General features: G+C 45.7%; 2 protein-coding genes across 3 annotated transcripts in view; one reads left to right on the top strand and one right to left on the bottom strand.

The window, feature by feature from the left end:
* LOC129168418 (cytochrome c oxidase subunit 6B1) overlaps window positions 1-13,276 on the bottom strand; it is a 210,160-nt gene that overhangs the window by 128,396 nt on the left and 68,488 nt on the right. The window lies entirely within an intron of this gene.
* Window positions 1-13,276, top strand: part of LOC129168268 (SH3 and multiple ankyrin repeat domains protein 1-like) — a 49,737-nt gene that overhangs the window by 32,326 nt on the left and 4,135 nt on the right. For both annotated transcript variants that reach the window (XM_054753354.1, XM_054753362.1), the window contains exons 16-26: window positions 855-933; window positions 4,642-4,724; window positions 4,843-4,967; window positions 5,747-5,882; window positions 6,022-6,102; window positions 6,404-6,412; window positions 6,598-6,624; window positions 6,718-6,774; window positions 6,915-7,036; window positions 8,769-8,886; window positions 8,960-12,101. In XM_054753354.1, coding sequence (XP_054609329.1) covers window positions 855-933; window positions 4,642-4,724; window positions 4,843-4,967; window positions 5,747-5,882; window positions 6,022-6,102; window positions 6,404-6,412; window positions 6,598-6,624; window positions 6,718-6,774; window positions 6,915-7,036; window positions 8,769-8,886; window positions 8,960-12,101 — 3,979 coding nt within the window. The remainder of the gene's footprint in view (window positions 1-854; window positions 934-4,641; window positions 4,725-4,842; window positions 4,968-5,746; window positions 5,883-6,021; window positions 6,103-6,403; window positions 6,413-6,597; window positions 6,625-6,717; window positions 6,775-6,914; window positions 7,037-8,768; window positions 8,887-8,959; window positions 12,102-13,276) is intronic.

The raw sequence follows: 13,276 nt of genomic DNA, 5'->3' as shown, positions 1-13,276 counted from the left end.
ACAAGGTAACCCTCGGTTACAGTCCGTACTTCTGTATTTGGGCTACGGTTTCGGCCCTGTTTCTGTACTTTTTTTTTGCATAAAGAGAACAGCTTCTTTTCTCTCCAAATTCTCTCTGTATTATTTAATGCTATTATTATTATTATTAAAAAGAAATAAATACAATTCTCTAATAAATAAAACAATGGCAGCATGCTGCTTTCATCTTATGCACTCATCTTTGTCTGTTTACGGAGGTCAAGGGTTCAAAAACAGGTGCACCGCACCTCGACATCCGGGCCAGACGGCAGGCACATAACTGAGGAGATCCGCCGGGTTGCCTTCGTACATCGTCAGCACACAAGGGTGGGGCCACGCAGATGTTGTCACCTATACTCTCCAACGTATACCCTGTCCTATACTCTGTCCCCTTTTCACCTGATAGTCCCTCACTTGAAATATGTACAGTGTGGGAAATGGGACATTATGTCGTGGCGATGGCTTTTCGCCAGCCTGGACAGGCATGCGCGTGCACACACACACTGCAAAATGGATTGAAAAACCACAGTCCGTAAGGGCGGATTGTCCCATACAGTGCGGACCAAACTGTACATGGGTTGCATCCTTAAACTGTACCGCACAAAGATCCTACAAGTTGTAATTATGACTTCTCCCTTGGGGTAGAATCATGTCAACACATGTACTGCATATAGTCATGTTGACAGGGCTTTTTGCAGCCAGGAAAGTGCAACCACTCAGCATGGAAGCCACATGCTAGATTAATTAAAGGCACCCGAATCTTATTCTACATGAAAGGACGGGGAAGGTGTTATGACGCAAACTGATGTAATAAAAATGTAGCATATTTGTTGCAGAGACACGTAGCGAGAAAGCCAAGAGGAAGCTCTTCCGGAACGTCACCGTCGGCGCCTACGACGGCACAGATGGTCCTAGGTAAGACTCCACTTGTCAAGAAGTCAGCTTACTTCTAATCTAGTGATCTGTTGATTTAAATGTGAGTGTTTGCCTTTTGTCATATGATGACCCTGAGCATAATGAACCGGTGTCAGTGGATGTGGGAAGCAGCTCTGTGGTATTACCAGCAAGGAAGGCCACTCTGTGTGTCCAGAGCCACTTGTTTCACATACTGTGTTATGTCTGACCTTGTGGTGCCTCCTGAATCAGTGCTGGCGCCGTATTATTTTGTTTTTGCAGTGGGCAGCCATGTTATTTTCAACTCAATTTTAGCTCCAGCAGGCAATTTATGGGCATTAGGCTGTACATGTTTTTGCTTGGGAGTTGGTGTGCGTATGAATGTGTCTTTGTGAGTAAATACATCATGCTGCTGCTGATGAGTCATGGGCAGGCTGAGCCGTTGGTTGCATCCCTGGGCTAATGAGGGGAACATACCCTGGGCTTTTACAGCCTCTTGCACATCAGGACTGACTTTTCACTGTCATTCACGCACACTTAAAAAAAAATTAGTGGTTGTGCGGTGAAAATAAACAGCAACCTCTGTGGTGCATTTTACCTGCTGGTAGAGCAACACGGTGATGGAGTGGCGTTCAGTAAAGAGCAAGGTTATCCGGTGCATGTTGTCTGTTTTTGGGAGAATGACAAATACGATTCCACATAGTAGCAGCTGAGAAAGTGTGCTGATGATGACAGCTCTGCAATGTTAGAATGCTGGAAGGTTGTCAGGTGTGTGTGTGTGTGTGTGTGTGTGTAAATCCAGGGTTTGAATCAGCTGTTAGCCAATCTGTGATACACCAGTGATAGGACGTGCAAATGTACTCACTCTGTCTCTCCATCTTGTTATCTTCACCCATCCCCCCACACTTGCAAACTCACCCCTTCTATCCTATCACATAGAGATTAATACATTTCTCCACAATGTCAAACTCTCTGCTATTTTTTCCTTATTGTCTGAGGTATGCAGGGTTCAGACCTGCACGCTCCTCCTCCTCTCCCACTCTCTCTCTCCTCCTCTCTCGCTGCTTGAGCTCCCGCTGGAGGGAGGAGGTGGTGGTGGTGGTGGTGAAGTGCAACGCACAAGGGAGAGGAGGGGGGTGACATGGCAATGGGGGGATGCAGAGAGAGAGATTGCTCTCTCTCCCTCTCTTCTTCGTGGCCGTCACTGGGCCCCAGAAACAGGAGCGTGTGGTTCATTTACAGGTAGCGGCTGTTTCCTCATTCATTGGCTGGCTATGGATGTGAGGAGAGGACAATGGAGAGAGGGGAGAGGTAGATGATGCTACTGAGAGGCCGTGTCGTTTTCCAAGACAGAATTCATGTGCTGTGTGTGTGCTGTGCGTTTGCTGTGTGTGTTCTGTGCGTGCGTTTGTCTCTCAGAGTGTGCGTGATCAAGTATGCGTGGGTCTCGCATTTTGATGTTTTGTGAATGTCCGGCAAATGTAAAGTGGCTAGATTATAGACTCTGCTGCATGCTTATTTCTGTGAACCATGTGTGTGTGTGTGTGTGTTGGTGCTTGACAGGCAAAACACATTGATGCATTTCAGTCAGACAATGTGGGTGTATTTCATTGTCTTTGAGCTCTTTCAGTCATAATTTCCTTTAAGCAGATGTTTGTCATTCATCTGCACCTACCTGTCTCTTTAAACATATCATTGTAGCCTATGTATGCCATGCATCATTGATGATGCCTGTTATTTTCACTGTGCAAAAGGATTAACTTCTGCATATGGTGATGTGCATGCACCTGTGTATAGTACATTCAGGGGAATAGGTGGTTATGTCATAGCACAGCTGATGCTTTGAGAGTACCACCTATGTGCATACAGTGAATGTTTGATACATATTTATTCTCAGTGTGTGTCACCAACATCCGACAAGTGCATCACTTGTGGTGTGCGGCCATTGTCCCCACACTGAGACTCTCTCGTCAGCAGTTCAATGGTTAAAAGGCTTTTTTTTCCTACATGATTCAGTTGGATGCTCTGGTATCCTTATGGCTGCAAATGTACAAGGACATTTGTGCTTTTTAATGTGCCAATCAGCAAGGCCGGCGTGGTCAGTGTGGTGATTGAGGAACTGAACACAAGCTGACATGCACAAGAGTGACCACACGTCTCACCGTGAGGCACCTGGAGGACCAACACCGGACTGTGTGTTCCCTCTCATGGTAGAAGTGTCTCCATGAAGAGCCCAATGGATCCATCCACCCACTCCACGTTTCTTTGATCTTCAGAGAAGGATTGCATGATGGAGGACAGGGTGAGAGAAAAAGGAATGAGGTGTTAGGAACAGATGGCTGGAAGGCAGCTGAAGCGTTGGCGAAACCAGTAACATTGATGGAGAACACTCAAGGGATGGACCTCAGTGAGGGAAACTAGTCGTCGTCTGTTCAGTGCTAAAGTTATGGCTCGGTGACTGGATCTTTGGCCCTCCCTGTGCCTTTGGGAGTCTGCAGGAAACATGCAGCATTTTCAATCAGACGTGTTGTTTTTGGATCATACCTTTGTATCACAGTTACGTTTGAGTCAAAGTGGTTCACATACAATTGTATGCATTTGGCAGCTCCAATTCTGCACTAAAGTGTTCACATTACGGTTGTTAAATCTTCCTCAGATTACTCGAGTGAACACAATAGAGTCACAGTATTTAACATTTTATAGTTTGGAAAACCAATATTTTGACCCCAGAAAATGACTGTTTCAGTTAGCCTCCCCTCAGAACTTAACAATGTATGGTTGTGGCCTCCCCTACTCCCCGAAAGTGTTCTGGTCACCTCGGACTATGTTCACTCACTGTAGAAACTAAAAAGCTATTCTTTTTGCCTTGAAACATAACTGCGCAGGTTTGAGAACGATATTTTTCATTCTTTTTTTCAAGCTGCTGCACCTCCCCTCTCAGGTCTTCAGGCGGCTCTCAGGGGACACCAGCCTTAGGCTTTGAAAACTCCTGCTGTCATCCATTGCAAACTTTTTAATCATTATCTTTATATTCATAACACTAGTTACATCTAGTTATATGGTTCAATACCCTATAAAGTTCATAGTAAAAGCAACAACAAAGAGTCAAAGTCATGGTATTAAAATGAATCAAATTCACTTTAAATGTAGATCTTAATAGAAATAAAATAACCGGGTTCCCATTTCAATGTAAAGAGAACTAATAGAATCAGTTATTGCACTGGTCATGCTCCCAATATAAGATTGCATTAGTGTGATGCCTGTTTTTAGTCTTCCAGGGCTGCTGTAGCCTCGGAGCGTTTAGAGATGTTTGTGGAGGACGATTAGAGGGCCTGTCCAAGCGTCACTTATCTATAATGTAAAATGTCATGTATGTATGACAACGGTAGTGGTTGTGCTGCAGCCACTAAGGCCGCATCCATGCAGAAGCTGCCAGGGGCTGTGAAAGCGAACGCGACCATTTAGGTGCATTTTGTAAGTTAACACTCTCAGAAGTGTAGGCACACATTTTATTTTATAATGTATGATATGTCATCTCAAAGTGCTTTCCTCCCAACATTTCACGATCGCTGTCATTGTCATTGTGCACCAGTGCTGTTTGTTGTACCACCGACCTTTCTTTTGCTGAAGTGTGGTTTCATAATGTGAACGTTTTTTTTAAATGTACAAAATCACTGTCCTGTTACAATACAAGTCAAATGACTCAACTGTGCTCTTTGCACTTTACAGTGACTACATCATTAAGGAGAAGACAGCGCTCCTACAGAAAAAAGACAATGAGGGCTTTGGCTTTGTGCTTAGGGGAGCCAAAGGTGAGCGTTCACAAAAATGTGCTCCCATATTCCTACGTCTCCTTATTGGCTTCACATGTGACTTCCAAATCACTCGTTTTCTCATTCATGCTTATCCTTTCTAACCTATCCCCCACAGCTCAGACTCCCATAGAGGAATTCACTCCGACGCCAGCGTTCCCAGCGCTACAGTACCTGGAGTCGGTCGATGAGGGGGGCGTGGCATGGAGGGCCGGCCTCAGGATGGGGGATTTCCTCATCGAGGTATGACCCATCCCATCGGCAAAGAGGATTTCATTAGACCAGCGGTCGGCAACCTTAAATATCAAAAGAGCCATTTTGCCCTCTCGCACACTAAAGAAAAACTGTCTGGAGCTGTGAAACGTAACAGCTTATAAACTTTTAGAAGTTTAAAGCTTTCTTAATTTTACCAGTTACAACAGAATACAACAAACATAAGTGGAGTGTGCATGTGTAACGAAAGCCAACTAGCAGGGTTGCGATCGTATGGTTGTTAACCCTCACTACCTTATGCCTTCAGAAATGTGCTGCACAGTGACCTGACATCCTGTTCCTTTTATCTCGCTGGCTAATGCTGCTCCACTTAACTATCAAGCAGTGGACTTATGTGGTCGCTGGTTCAAGCCCGGCGCATGCATGGGTGTACTGCAGGGACGACATTTTCCGCACTCAGGTGTTAAAAAAATATTTGAGCGTTGCGAAGGGAGCCAGCTGCATGCGGCTCCGGAAGCACAGGTTACCGACCCCTGCATTAGACCCTTTGGTCCAGTTGAGTTTGTATCTAGGTTGTGTTTCCACTGGAGGATGTGATACTGTATGTAACCATAGTGTGACTTTATTGCAGCACGGAACATAAATGTGACACTAAGCAGTGTTACTAGCTTACATTATCCAAAAACAAGCGGCACAAAAGGTGTAAATTCTCAGATTGACCCTTTACAATGGAAACACAGAATAATGTGTATCGTACTGAACCAAACAGTGGCTATTGATATCTGACCATATCTGTTTGTGTTTCTCAGGTGAACGGCCAGAACGTGGTGAAGGTAGGACACCGGCAGGTGGTCAACATGATCCGACAGGGCGGCAACAGTCTAATGGTCAAAGTCGTGATGGTTGCGAGAAACCCCGAGCTGGAGGATACGACTCGAAAGAGAGGTTAGCGTCACAATTTCCTAGCTTCCAATGATCGCATGTTTATTTCAGCACATAAACAATGTGGCTGTTAGTGACGACTGCATGTGTGTACAAGAAAGCTTAAACATCAATTTTGCATTTGGCTGGCTTCCCTTGGCAGCCCCGCAGCAGACGAAAAGGCTGACTCCTCCTGCCATCGCCCTGCGCTCCAAGTCAATGACATCAGAGCTGGAAGACATGGGTAAGATGACGAAGACAAACGACCAGATGCAGAAGATGGGACTGGACTGGAAAGAACCTACACAAAAGAAAACGTGTTCTTTTAAAGCCGCTTCTTATACACTATGTACACCATACATGAGTATGGTATATATGAGTCATTGATGATATTTAAGTGCATGGGCGCACAGCTAGGTATTAAGTGTGAAGAAGAACAAACAAGGACAAGAGACATGAACACTGTTATTTGTTATGTGATGCCACCAGTAACTGATAACCTTTTCTTCCCTTTTTCCTCTCAAACCAAATGTGCTGTTCGAAAGTGGAAAAAGGTGGGAGAATCACACAGTCGTGTGCTTTCATTGTCATTTCCCCATCACCATCCCACCCGTTACCTCTGCATTCACACCATCTTGTGTCTGAGTATGTATTCCACCCTTTTATCTGCCGTATAAACTTTAACGACACAGAAGTTCCATTCACACCTAATTTATATTTCCCTATTATTATGCTCCAGCTGCCTCTCCATGGAAAAAGAAAGCAGGTGAACGTCAGGCATTATCATTGACTCTATCAGGCCCCAAGGCCTTAATTAAAAGTCGTTTGATGCTAGCGTTTCCTATCCTTTTTTTCCTAGACTACGAGTCCTCTCAGGGTCCTGATAAGAAGAGGACAGTTTATCAGATGGCACTGAGTAAGAAAACACTCTTTGTCATAGAGTGTTTTAACACCTTCAGGGATCAAGAGGGAGGATGGTTGAAACTCTCCATTTCATCTTTCTCACCTTTTTATTCTTTGTGCCTTTTCTTCAGCCGCTCTGTTTTGTTTTGTTAGATAAACTGGATGAAATCTTGGCTGCCGCCCAGCACACAATTACGTCAGACAACCAAGGCCAGAGAGGTCACGGAGGCAAGAGAGACCGCAGCAAGAGTATTGTTCCCAATGTCGCCAATGAGGTATTTTTGCAACCCAGAAGAAATACTGCCAGTTCCGTTATCATAATTTGGCATTCTTCATGCTTGTTTTTTTGGACGTGCTGTTATTCCTTAAATGCGTCAGCTGTGTACTTCATTCTCACTCCTGCAGAGAGAGTTTCTGCACTGCTTTAGGCAATAGCACAGATTTAATCATGGATGTGACTAATGCAGAAATGATTCCCATCTATAATGAAGCATGGCCTTTCTGTGTCTTTTTGTTGTGGGGGTGCTCTGCTGCCCTCACAGCACTTTACTGAAAATGATTGACAATGGACCACCCACAAGTCTGACTCAGGTGGTGTCCATTCATTTAGTTTATGGGTGTACAAGTAGGGTGCTTGTTCCTTTTCTATTTTAATATACCCCCAAAGTTATTGTTTTTGTTATTTCAGGTAGGGATGCTCCGATCAGGGTTTTATGCTGCCGAATCCGATACGATCATCCATGAGCGAGCTTTGCCGATACCGATCACATGAATTAATTGCATAGTTTTCCGTTTATTTAAGATGAGTGTTGTTGACCAGGGGAGCCATTAGACAATTCCAAAGGTCCCTGGCAAATAAGCAATTCTTAAAATATAAATGTTTGGGCGGATTGTCTTTTTCTTGCCTTTCTTTGTGTGAAACGATTTTTGTACTAGTAGTTGTACTCGAGTAATACGAATACATGGGAAATACACTGTTCAATAATTACTTTTTAGCTCAAGATAACAAAACAGAACAAAATAATATAAATAAATATCTATATTACAACTTTCAGCACTATTAGAGCTGTCAACGATTTGTGTTTCATTTCAATTGTACACTACTTAACCTACCAAAGAGATCTCCACTCAAACAGTGTGGCCATCATCTTTATGGTCATTTGTCATTCAGTCTGAATTCAAGAGTTATAATAAAAAAATACTAAGAGTTGAAGCTAATATTCTTTGACCCTTTGTGAGCTACTCAGAATCACCTGTGATAGTATCACCATCATAAGGCTGGACACACTATGCGTTTATGTTCATTAAACAACCACACACAAATAGACATAATTACTATAATGACAACAAGAAAGTAAAGTTGTTGAGTGACACTTGAAAAAGTTAATACGTACCCATGAACGTGATATCCACTTTTGCCTTCCCTGTGGGACAAAATCGAGCTCCAAACTAACATTGCTTGGTTGTTTTAAAAGCAAAATGTCACTGTGTTAAAAAGTCACATTTGGAGTCCGAAGGCCAGAAGCTACACGGCTCATTCGAGCTAGCTAGCTGCCACCAATGTAAAGTACAGCCAGTGGCAGGCAGGCAAAGTGTGTAAATAAAGATGCAAGTCAAATGGCAATAGGTTTGATAAGGGAGTGATCAAACATGCTGGCAGCGATTAGCTTAGCCTGCAGCAAGCTCTCTAACTGAAGCCATTGAGGTTTCACGTGGCAATACTGAACAAACTGCGTCTTTTGTCAGCTGTATAAGAGACACGTCATTTTGTTGGCAACTCTACGTGACACAGCAGACATGTAGGATTTGCTGCCCCACGCCAATCAGTTTTTGTGATCTGCTTTGAAGGGCATTTATCGGCATATGCCGATAAATGTTTTTTTACAGAAATCGGCCAATACTGACTGGTGGCCGATCGATTGGAGCATCCCTTTTTTAATATAATTTTATTAAAATTTTGTCCTTCCAGTCTATTTTATTCATATTTTCTTAATATTTTGTCTCAAGTCAACATATGAGCTGCAGGCCACAGTGAATGCAGCGCAATCCAGACCTGGTTTTACCTACAATCAAGGGCACTTTCAACCAGCCCAGCATGCAGTCATGATGCGTCAGAAATCCATTGGTAAGACTAACAGTCAAAAGCACAGTTATTCTTTTGAAGTAATAACTTGTAACTCTTCTGATGTTGTGCTCAGGTATAACTGAAGAAGAGAGGCAGTACCTTCACCCACCTGCGATGAAGTTAGCTCGTAGTTTGTCAGTGCCAGGACCAGAAGAAATCCCCCCACCCCCAAATACATCAGCACCGGAGCCACCTTTATCTGCCGGCCCTTATCCTGGGAGGGGCCCTGCAATGCCCATACCTCCTGTATCACAGGCCCACTTCCAGCTCCACTCCCAACCAGGTCAGCCTAATCAGTGGGAAAGGGGAAGTGCGATGAACCAGCAGGTTATGGTCTCCACGCTACGCAGACAATCTGAAGGACTGTGCGGGAGGGAGCAAGAGGCACCCAGGCGAGGTGGTGGCAAGATGGGAGGGTTAAGAAGAGGTTACAGTAGCGCTACACCACCAACGAGTGCTAAACCTAAGGCTCAGCAAGCCCAGCAGCATCATCCACATATGACCTCTCGGGAGCAAGGTGGAGGGACTGGCAGGGGGGCAGCCCGTAGAGGAGGACGGGGAGCTCTGACAAAGCAGTCTAAAATTGAGGATGGACTGCGGCAACATCGGGGGAAAGGTGGCGCAGCCAAAGAGAAGACCTCCATCCCTATCCCAACCATTATCATCAAAGCTCCCTCCACTAGCAGCAGTGGTCGAAGCAGCCAGGGAAGCAGCATGGAGGCCGAGGCCCCGCAGGATGCAGAGGACCACACAGATGCTGAACCAACTTCAGAAAGCCCAAACTCCACTTTACCTTCACCACTCACCTCAATACCACCTCAGCCCCTGACATCCACTTCCTTGCCTCAATCAGCTGCTCCTGCTCCGGTTTCTATGAAGCAGAACTTGGAGAATGTAGACTATACGTCAAGCTTTGGTTCCACATTTAGAAGTGGAGGGGCACGCAGGGAAAGGGAACGTTTCCGTGACATGAGAAGAAAAAGTGCTTCTTTCTTCCTCTCATCAGAGGAGGACATCCAAGGGGAGCCCGGTGGGGGTGCTGTGGAGCTAGGGGAAGCGCTAAGTGCAAGGATTCAGCCGCTCCAGAGCTCACAAATGGAAGTACCAACTCCTCGACTCAGGCCATCCAAGTCTATAGATGAGGGCATGTTTTCTGGCGACAACTACGTCCACTATTCCAGCAGCATGCCCCCAGCCTTTGGTCTTCCGGAATATTCTTCACCTGTCCTCAGTCAAGATGGTCAACCCAAGTCAGCTCCATCAATGTACGGCTCCCAGCCTGCTACTACTTTCATCCACCCGCTCACTGGAAAGGTTCTAGATCCCTCATCTCCACTTGGACTTGCACTCGCCGCAAGGGAGCGAGCCCTCAAAGACGACCGCAGAACTCGACGAGAGGAGAGACACTTTGGTCGTCAGCTTTCCACAGTTGGAGCGTTCACCACCCCCACTCAGACCCCAACACCCTCTCTTTTTGCAACCCCCACGCAATCCACATACACGTCACCTGTCTCGCTCCACTTGACCTCTCCCACTACCAACACCTCACCCACATCTCTAAGTCGGCCTCAGTCACCTCGGATCTTACGCATGGGAGGAGGAGGGGAGAAGATGGAGAAAGACAAGGATGGAGGGTCTAGAGAGGGTCTTAGAGTTCGTTTCTCTGAGGACAAAAACAGCCAATATTCAAGCCAGTATTATCCACAAAACCCAAGAGAGAGAGAAAAGGAGGCCCATGATAGCAGACCTGTTCCACCCATACAGCCTCCTCCACATCCAACTCAGACTGCCCCTCGCAGGCCTTCCTTCCTGCAGATGGAAAACACTTCTAATACTAGCTACATCCCTCAGTACACCGTCCCTACAGCACCTGCACAGGGCCCTGACGCTATGAGAGGGGCAACAGAGGACACTGGAAACTTGGGAATGATGGTTCTACCTCCACCAGCTCCCTCCATAGACGTAGATGAGGAGTTTGTCTTTGCAGACCCCTTACCACCCCCTTTACAGTTTGCTAATGGTAAAAACGAAAGCGTGAAGGACTACCACCAGCAGTACCAACACGTGAGTCAGCGATCTGCCCCACCACCACCTCCTCTTCCATCTCCTAAACCCCCAAGCGTTCCCCAATCCTCTTCGCAAGGCGGTGACTCTGCCACCTCTAGCCTTACCTCCTACGACAGTGAGGTGGCTAACCTGACACAGTCCGCTCTCTCGCCATCTTTACCATCTCCACAGATATACCCCCCCTCCTCCACAACCACCTCTGCTGCTTCCACATCACTATACAAACCCCAACCCATGTCTCATTCTCACACATATTACAGCGGTTCCAGTGACCCACTGGTGGGGAGCCATGCCACAGCCCATGACAGAGGCGCAGCCGCCCTCACCACTACCATGACATATGCCACCACTACTATGACAGCCACCGTGGCCGCCACAACCACCACAACCTCTACGGCCTCAGACTACAGCATGATTGTGGGTGGACCCAAATGTGGTTACAGCACAGGGGACAAAGCAGCTAACCACATCCACTACCCTGCCAATGTAGCCAAAAGCGGAGAATGGCAGGATGCCGTGGTGGACTCTGGGATTGAGGAGCTGGACAGTCACAGCAGCAGTGACCATCATATCGAAATGCTTGGATTGACTGGGCTGAGAGGAGAGAAGAGTTTAGGTGAGGGGGACAAAGGGGGAGCACCTCAGGATCCTTCCACAGCTTATTCAGGTGGCCAAACATTTGAGGTACAGAACACCAAATTGGCAAACCCAGCATTTCCAAAGATGGCTCATTATAAGGAGGGAGGAGGGAGAGCCCTTCCTGTTGCACTACGCAGGCAAAACAGCACCAACCCTGCTCCGTTACAACTGCATAGACAAAACATCCCAGACAATATCAGGTTTGATGGAGTGCTACCTGATGAAAGGAGACATACGCAGAATAGACCCAAAATAGAGGACGACTTCAGCGCCACCCTGGCCGCCTGCTTAGACAGACCCAGTGAGCCTCGGTCGGCAGGTTGGGAGGTCGGGGATCACGAGCAGCTCCCGAGAGGCGGTATGGCTTTGGATGGACGCAGGCTTCACTCGCCTCTGTCAGGTGTAAAGGCCAGCATCATCAACGAGTTGAGCTCCAAGCTTCAACACATGAGTAGCATGAGGAGTATGGACGACTGGAGCCACGCCCCCAAGTCACCCACAATGCACAGGTTAGGTGCTCTTTAGGCGTTGATTGTTTGGGGGGGCTGAAGGTTTGTTTTGCGAGGATCCTGTTTTTTTGTGAAGCTGTGTCAGTTGCACGATGGAGTTGGCCGCGTTGAGTTTTCGTGGTTCTGTGCCACCTTGGGGGACTTCGACATCGCTCCTACTCCTTGCTAACTTTATTAGCACATGCTGTTGTTCACGTGGGATCTGTCTCGTGGGGTATCCCCTTGCTGCCGGATAGAAGTGCTGGAGGGGAGTCACGAATGGACTGCTTGTATCGGAGTACTGATACAGTATGACAGATTTTAGATGCCGGCTGATTTAATTACATTTTTTTGCTGAGATCAAGATCGGGACAATCCCTACTTATTTTGGTTTTACATGTATAGATCTATAGACCCCAAATATTTTCAAGGTCTTCTTAGGAAAAAATTCAGGTCTAATCAGCAATTTTGATGAACAAGATATTTTTTCTTACCAGGCACATTCTATAATTGACCAATTTCCCCATCTTTAGTAGTATATACCCAAATCCGAGCTATACTTATTAAAGTAAGCAAAATAGTATGCCAAGACAAGAAAATTTCACCTTTTAAAACGCTATTTCACTTGTTTCAAGCATATTACTGTAATTAAAGCCAGGGCGTTTATTTACTTAAACTACATGCTGTTAACTGAAAGTGGGCAATAATTGAGAGGCTGTTATTTCAAAAATTTGTCAACTCATTATATACAGCATAACAACATTATTTTTTAACTTTAATAATAATTTATTTTGTGCATGAGAAAGTGGAAAGGAAAATATAGCTCTTGACGACATGGTCATTTATTAACAACACATTGCAAAGCATGGCATCAACAGAACCAATGTTGTAATTGTAATAAGGAGCAAACTGCTCATCCAGCATTAATACGGTAGGTGAGTTCACTGTAAACAGTATGGCGCAGTACAGTGACTTTCACACCAACAGCTGAGTAGCCAACATTTTAAAAACGCATACAGAGGTAGATAAATCTGCTCGATGCTGGCCACTCATGATACTTCAAATGCAGCTTCTTCCATTTTGTGGAGGGAGGTTACCTATAGCCACAGCTGTTGTTGATTAGAGACCCATTTGCTTTTGTAGCGCCTACAAGAGACCTGGTTAATTGAATAAAAATGTTAATTGGAGCATTTATG

Source organism: Dunckerocampus dactyliophorus, chromosome 2 (genome assembly GCF_027744805.1).
Source record: "Dunckerocampus dactyliophorus isolate RoL2022-P2 chromosome 2, RoL_Ddac_1.1, whole genome shotgun sequence".
In the NCBI taxonomy this organism is placed as follows: domain Eukaryota; kingdom Metazoa; phylum Chordata; class Actinopteri; order Syngnathiformes; family Syngnathidae; genus Dunckerocampus; species Dunckerocampus dactyliophorus.
The sequence above is the reverse complement of the archived record's forward strand: the minus strand, read 5'-3'. Positions and strand labels throughout refer to the sequence as shown.